Source organism: Protomyctophum bolini (assembly GCF_963924005.1).
Source record: "Protomyctophum bolini genome assembly, chromosome: 1".
NCBI lineage: Eukaryota > Metazoa > Chordata > Actinopteri > Myctophiformes > Myctophidae > Protomyctophum > Protomyctophum bolini.
The window spans coordinates 13,021,425-13,029,613 of NC_137862.1; the positions used below are offsets into that span (position 1 = coordinate 13,021,425).

An 8,189-nucleotide genomic window follows, 5' to 3' on the forward strand; every position below is an offset into this window, starting at 1 on the left:
CACAAACGCACACATACACGCACGCGCACATTAATAGCGCTTAACGGCCGGTGTAGCTTGGCAGTGGGGTTACTCATAGTAGACATATATCTATGGGGTTACTTATACTCTAGTATGCGGTTACTCACCTGTTCGTTTGCGGCTGGTGCGTCACCTTGCGTTTGGAGGGGGCGTGGCTACAGGAGGATTTAAGTTTGGGTGTGTTTCATATAGCCTACTTTCTCTGTGCCAGCTGGAAGATAACAGCACAGGAGCCGAGCCGTGCATGCTGGCACACATTAAAACCTAAATGAAACACACCCGCAATTAATTATTGGAATGATTACTTTCAGCTGTGTTTACTAGTCAAAAAGCTAAAGCTTTGCCTTTGCACAGGTTTGGCATTGGCGCCTAACCTGACGCTGCCAGATCCAAAAAGCTTGCTACACAAAACATGGTTACCCAATACCGCCCCCAGCTGGCAAAGTCAGTTTAATTGGCACCCGTCCCTGCTTGAACCCATTTTTATTTTGAAACTTAACCCATATCCGTATAAGTAATCAGATTGTGTGCTATCATGGGAAAATGCATGCTAATTTCAGTGATGGGCAAGCTACCATACTTGGAAAATGTAGTAAGCTACAGTGCTACACTACCAGTTACTCTCTATTAAATATAGCTCAACTACAACGAAGCTATCCCCAGAGAATTGTAGCAAGCTACACTATAAGCTACATGGCAAAAGTAGCTATAGCTACATGGACACTGCTTCTTTTTTTATCTTTATGTTTTTATCAACTTAATGATCAAGTTTCCGAACAAATAGCAGGCAAAAATGCTGAGTTTGATTGTTTATTAGGAAACAAGCCCTCTGTATGGCTTTTGGCCCCTACCATACCCATCAGTTTATGGTAAAATATGGTCAATATTGATCATGTAGGTTCACATCTATGTGATCATAGACAAAACAAATGCATAGATTTGAACTGTCTTCATGGTTCATGAACAGCAACTATACAAACTCATGATTTCAACAAAATGTCAGGTTTATTCTCTCACTTCATCAGATAGAAAGGCAGTGCTGGTGAATAGTATACCTTCTGTAGAGTTACTATAAATTGTTGTAAAGGAAAATGAAACTAACAAAAAAAGAATACAACATGCTTTATGTAGGGGTAGACCTGATACCTTGAAGGTTGTGACGTATAGACTTTAAAAAATAAAAGTTTGATATTTCTTGTGTGTCTGAAGAATTAAACTGTACACATAGAAAAACATACAATGCTATTGTAGAAAAATGTATTTGTTACTTTGTATTGTTTTTGCATTTCTTCTTGATATACTACTAGGGACATGAAAGGACTTGGCTCAAAGTGCTTCTGCTGATACCCTTTGCTAGAGCCTGGACAAGGCTAGTCTATGTACTGTTTCAATCAAAACAGGTTTAGCTGAGAATCTCTCTCACTACCTCTCTATCTAAAAACAAAACGACAAAACACAGCAGTAAGACCAGTAGAATAGTCAAAGCCTCCAGAGAAGCTACATGTTAACATAAATATAATGTGCCATGACACACAGTGGAATGTATACAAATCGACGAAATCATGTATCAAATGCAGTATCAAAACCATAGGAGCATAGTGCTTGCACACACACACACACACACACACACACACACACACACCTTTCCACTCATTCTTCGTTCTACATCAGCGGTTCCCAAACTCTTCTGAATCAGGGCCCACTTCAGAATCTTGAAAGCGTTCGTAGCCCACCAATCTGAACTCTTCGGCTGCCGTTTTAAGTGGTCAGATGGGTGGGCCACGTGCATGTAGAGCGTTTATTTTTATGATCAATCAATCGACTGTGTTCCGGCTTGGATCACTGGATCTAATGTAGTATACTTTAAAGGGATATTTCACCTTTTTTTTTTTAAGTAATTGAAAAATCACAGCACCCTCACGCATTGGAATGTTCTCTAAAGGGTAAGGGGCCGTTATTTTTCCATTATTCCATATCTTTTCATATATTTTTTGAATGTTTATTTTATTTGAAAGTGAAATATTCCTTTAGGTTCTTATTTATTGGAATCACTATGAAAACACATTCTCTTCAAGGTGTTAAAGAAAATTATTATTTGGGGCCTTGGGGTTCCAGGTGAATACCCTCTCGGGCCACAGGTTGGGAATCACTGTTCTCCGTGTCTCAAACTCCCCCCTGCTCTGTCTCTTTTAGAACAGCCCGGGGATGAGTCGGTAGCGCACCGTGTCGGTGTAGCGCTTCCAGTCTTGGCCGTACTTGCTTCCGCAGCGGTGCTCATCTCGCACACACCGGTGCACCAGCAGGATGGTCATGTAAACTATGTAGAAGTACGGCAGCACGTGGCCAAAGCCGCAGGCGGCGCAGTACGCCAGCGAGCCCATCAGGTCGCCCGTGTAGTTGAAGTGCCGCGCCACGCCCCAGAAGCCCGAGGTGAGCAGCTTGCTGTGGTGGACCCCGCCGTCTGCGGAGCGGTACGAGCACTCGATGTAGGTGGGCTTACGGCCCCAGATGGCACAGGCACCTTCGGTGCGGCGGAACAGGTCCTTCTGGTGGTTGGTGGAGCGGAACACATAGTAGCCTGCCAGGCCCAGGGTTAGGACGGCCAGTGCGTGCGGCGTCGAGAGCTGGACGGGGTGATAGACCAGGTACAGGCCCTGCAGAGCATCAGAAAATAGAGATAGATGGAAGCAAATGGAGACAAGAGGACAGAAACAAGGAGATGAGAGGTACAGTAGACACAGAAAAGAACAAAGTGAGTCCAAGTTACAATCATGATTATTTAAGCTCCAACATGTTACTTTTTTTCTCCTACTGACAGTCATCTTTACCATGGTTGGAGACAATCTCCATATAGCTTTACATACAGTATACCTTTGACTGGCAGAGAACTCCATCTGTCTAGCTACGGTAGTAAAAGACAGATTCCATCATCTCTGGAAGTATACAAGATTAGTGCCAATGGCTGCTACACCGGCTTGTTTGTAGTCCAAGAATATCAGTTGTACTCTGGAGAGGTGGGGTCGCCAAAACATAAGCTTTTATTACCTGTAGTGTGTAGAGGAAGGGCAGCCAGACACAGTCTCCCCAACCCAGGTACCATCCAAAGTGGTCATGGCAGATGTCGATGGTCTTCAGGTACCATGCCTCATTCCAGAAGAAGTCCAACACATAGATGGCCTACAGCAGCACACAGTCAGTACATGATTACTGAAAGTTTATTACACACAGCTTATTTGCATTAGGAATCGGACATTAGCATTACAATATCAACAGACACATTACTCTGAGAACATCTGAACTGCATAGGTTGTCCAAAATGCATATATTTATCTAATTGATATGATATATTTATCCCTCTTACAATACCATTCCTTATAAAAGCTCCTTACAAGGAAAATATCCTTAAAGTATCATCCTCTCCACCCATGTTTTGTCTCCTTCTTCTAACCCCTGCCCATGTCTCTCTGCCCTCTCCACCTGCAATACGTTGACCAGTATCATGGAGTTGGTGACATGTCCGTAGAGCTCCTGTTGCTTGGCCATGTAAGACAAGTTGATGAGGGTCCACGCCACAATGCCCGGCCGTCCGTTGAAGAACAGCTTGAAGTCAAACCACTTGCCAATGCGTGGGTTGAACTCAATGCCCATCATGTAGTTGTAGAACACATTCCCTGTGAACTTGCTGTAACGGAAAAGACAGGGGAATGTATAATTGTAAAGAGGCCACAGTGCATAGAGATGTATTATTTGCATCACCTAGCATCTTATTTCAAGAAAATAACATAACTTGAACAAACATTTGTCGAGAGACTGAGAGGCGCAGAGGCAGATGGCCAGGTAATAATACTGTACATAAAATGTTAATGTGGAAAACATAATGCTAATCAAATACAAAGAGACAGGACAGACCATGTCCACCATCATAAATAGAGCATGGTTTGATTGTATACATCATGTACTGTATGTACATTAAGTCTGACAGATTATGCAGACTCAATTGTTTGTTAGTGTTGATTCACATTGCTAACCGCAGCTAGTGGCTAACTTATACTTTGTTGTACAACCACCTGTTATTTCCTACCAGTGACGTACAATGGATTAACGGCTAAATTAGGCTTATGCACAAATATTCTCATTTTTGCTTGTTGACATGAGTCCTCACCAGTCCTCAGCATTGGTGGGGAAGAAGTGAGCCTTTATGAAGGCAAAGGTGGAGACAGCATAGCCCAGAATGTTGGTGCACCACATCAAGGGGATCCAGTTGTCCACGATGATGGTGGGAGAGAACCAGTGGAAGTGGTGTGCGTTGGCCAGCCACAGGGCATGGGTGATCAGCCAGCATTGGAGGCCATTGACCTCATATTTGTTGACCAGACCTAAAGCGTTGATAGAAAGTGCAGTAGATGCCGAAGTTTGGTTTTGTTCATTAACACACATACTGTACTGTACCAAGCCCAAAACAGGCACACCCCCAACAATGTAAGCAGCCAAGCATGCGTTTCCAATAAGAATTCATTTAAAGTTTGTGGATCCTGGACCAACAGAGGGTTTGAGGTTACACAATCTCATTAGCTATACCTATAAGATCCTTACCCTGACTTTAACTAGCCAACATGTAACTTAACCATCTCTACCATCATGCATAATCATAACCATTTTAACTCGAGCAAAGCACTGGTTCACATTGATATAAGGTAATAAAATGTATTCAACTACTAACATTTCAACGTGTGGTGCATGTTTTTCATCATTATCATTCACATGCCAAACAAGGTTTTTGTCCCAGACACAAGTTTGCCCATGTCTGAGGGCCAACAGTTCCTTGTTATTGTGGGTGTAACGTGTAAAACTTATTTCTTCACAACCATTGTAATGTTATACCTGAAGTCAGTTTGGCTCTGGCTCAACCATGCAATGTGTTGTTGGTTCTACAATACCTATTACATGTTGAATTACAGGTATGACATACATGAAGGTGTGCAATAACTCTGTGTATGTGTATGTGTGTGTGTGTGTGTGTGTGTGTGTGTGTGTGTGTGTGTGTGTGTGTGTGTGTGTGTGTGTGTGTGTTAGTATGTTACCTGCGGGAGTGCGACCTCCTTCCTGGACTCCCCCAACATAGCCAGGGATGATCTTATGAGTGATGTCAGGTATACACATGTAGAGGAATACCTGAGGGACAAACAGAGCTGCTAAGCTACAGTGTCACCTCCATAATCTACAGAAACATGTCTACAGAAACACTTTCCAAACACCTTTTCATTCGCTTCAAGTTTCTGAGTATATTTCCTTATACTAGATTTTCATTCCACAATACACTGCCTTCAAATCCAGTCATACATCAAGTTGTGGCCCTTTGGAATGTTAGAAACTGCTGACATTGCTTCCTTCAATCTCCTCCCTGTCCCTTCTCTCCTCTTCTCTACCTGACATTATCTTTTCTCTCCCGTTATTTACCTGGAAGGCCACCCAGATGGCATATATCTTGGCAGCGGGCCATGTAAACGAGGGTGACCGGGCCCAGATGGAGAGCAAAGTTGTCTCTCCCTGGTAAAGCTCCATCAGCGGCTGGCTGACAGAGCACTGGTACTGGTCACAGGCCATCACGAAGTAGAAGACGATGAAGGGAGCGAAGCAAAGCAGAGCAATTACAGCACTCAGGGAAAACCAGTCCACCTCCCTGAAGATGAATAGGGAATACGATATAGGTTAAGAGATATTGAAACAGATCAGAGCAATGTAGACATTAAACAAAATCTACATAGACTGGGGCGGCAGTGGGCTCAGGGGTAGAGTGGCCAGTAGAGCGGCCGGATGCTAAGCATGAAGCCAACAACTCCCAGTTCGATCCTGGAGCCCCCCAGTGTCCTTGAGCAATACTCTGTGACTGTGTGAATGCAATGCACGCTCTATATAAAGCACTTTGGATAAAAGCACTATATAAATACACCATTTACTTTTTAGATATAGTCTGCACACTACCCGGCTTGCAGTGACAGCCAGAGGTTACCTATGTGCTTGGAAAACCTTGACCGAGACACTGCATGTACAGTACATCTCTACCAGATTCAAGGGCAGTGGTCTTGTGTGTTTTAGGGAAAAGTGAAAAATTACTTCTTAATAATACCATATAATAATTTAATGAACAGATTTCTACAGGATATTATATTCCATGATAAATACATTTATTTTTAAATGTTTATACTGGGTTTAGTGGGCTTCTGGGTCAGCCAAAATCAAGCTCTATTTGGTATTTTATGACTGGTTGAGGGAGGGGAACCGTTTGTTCTTGTGGAATGCCTGATGCAGACGAGAACATGGTCCAAAGGATCCATCACAATGTGAACTCACCACGCTCTCCCCCACTGGGCTACCTCCACCTTCTCCTCAGAAGCTGTTCCATTTGTTGGCTTGGTTCGCCTCCTAGAGGCCTCCATGGTCACTGCACCATTCATCTTAGTGGAGGAAGAGATATTAAAATAATTAACCATCTTGGAGATATTAATATGACTTACACAATATTATGTTAAGTTAATACTGTAACATTTACATATCATCCACTAATGGAGGACTGACAGAGCAGAGGTGAACATACTTATCATTACGCAACATGTCAGAGCTCACTGACACAAGTCAGTCCTTTACAAGCTACAATATAATGGCAAAATATAATGATAATAATAGCATAATAACTCAATTAGAACGGTAGATGCAGTGCCAAGAGTGAAACTGTAATGGTGAAGCGGGGTAATGTGGTCAATCAAAGTGCATCAGATGTCCTTGGCGATGACGAGTGATAAACCTTCTGTGGAGGCCAGTCAGATAACACAAATGTACCTTATATTTTACACTAAGCCACTAAGCCATCATCACCAGTTGAAAATAAACCAAACTCGTCATCACCTGACCATCTTATTTTGACTATAAGTTCTATTTGATTATAGCAGCACTGTAAGCTTATAGATTTGTTTTACCTTGTGTCATGTCGGCCTACGTATGTATTCTATCTATAGTTGACAATTTGAAAGGAATAAGGCCTATTTTATGCACTCAAACAAACACAGAGTCAAAGTAAATGTCATGTCAGCAGATACTGCAGTTGTATTGTGTGGGGGAGTAGTAACCTATACTAAAGGCAAGTCAGTTCTAACTTCTGTCACACATCCAAATATGCAATGTCCTGCTTTTAATCTACCTTGCCCTGACTGATATGTGTTTATAAGAGACTTTTGCACACTATGCAATGTCTATCAGACCTTCATCAGAGCTGGACAGGAGGCAACAACATTGCATAAACAAACACAACAGCTCATTGTACCTTTTCTCACCCTAGCATTACTTCTGCCAGACTGTCTGCAGAACTACTTGTTCTAGAAGAGGGTGAATAAAGGGCTAAATGTGAGTATAACTCCCATCCTACTGTTTCTAACTTTCTATTGAATTATGGCTCGGCTATACAGTATATATAGGTATATAGCCCAGCCTAATGTAGGCTACATTATAGACAGCATGCCGCATCATAGATATACTTAATACAACATCAAACATATGCCGATCTAGCTAAAGTCGCATCAATGCCTAGGAAGTGATGATTTACTGTAGATAACTTACCACTAGGGTCCAGGGAGGTTGTTACTGGGGTGTCGGGTCTCCTCTTTACGGCCAGATGCTGGAGATGATATAACGACCATGAAAAACGTCACATTATCACAGACACTCCGCCCACAAGAAGACAACGTAACAACGCACAGCCAACCGTGTACCTGCAAGGCGGGGTTGAGAAGTCACCCTGTCCTCTGATTGGTTTCCGTGGAACTGGAACCACCAGCGCCTGATGATTCTATACAAATAAATAGTGTATGATGATGATTATTAAACTAAACACAACCTCCTGTGGGAAATACACCTGCTGTATGCTTTATCAGCGGTTTGCATTAATTAGTGCAGAAATGTATTAGTCAACAATAAACTATTGCTATTACCAGACACTGTGGGCAAGTGGTTATAAATGGTAAATGGTGCATTTAGTCAGTGTAACTGCGTTGCTAGGGAGCAGTTTAGGCTCTTGGGTCCAAGGTTCCTAGGCCGTTACTAACAGTAGGCTATCGGTATCAGTGTATAAACAGCCAGGCTGTAAATTATAGCCGGCCTCCTGATACTCACAAACG

At 42.7% G+C, this 8,189-nt stretch overlaps 1 protein-coding gene across 1 annotated transcript; it reads right to left on the minus strand.

The window, feature by feature from the left end:
• Positions 1-843: 843 nt before the first annotated feature.
• Positions 844-7,734, minus strand: dhcr7 (7-dehydrocholesterol reductase). The gene is made up of 8 exons (XM_080781316.1): positions 7,633-7,734; positions 6,373-6,476; positions 5,479-5,701; positions 5,103-5,193; positions 4,184-4,397; positions 3,499-3,703; positions 3,067-3,198; positions 844-2,675 (listed from the first exon to the last, which is right to left on the minus strand). Exons 2-8 carry the CDS (start codon positions 6,474-6,476, stop codon positions 2,211-2,213), a joined length of 1,434 nt encoding a protein of 477 aa, XP_080637442.1. The 5' UTR covers positions 7,633-7,734; the 3' UTR covers positions 844-2,210.
• Positions 7,735-8,189: the final 455 nt, after the last annotated feature.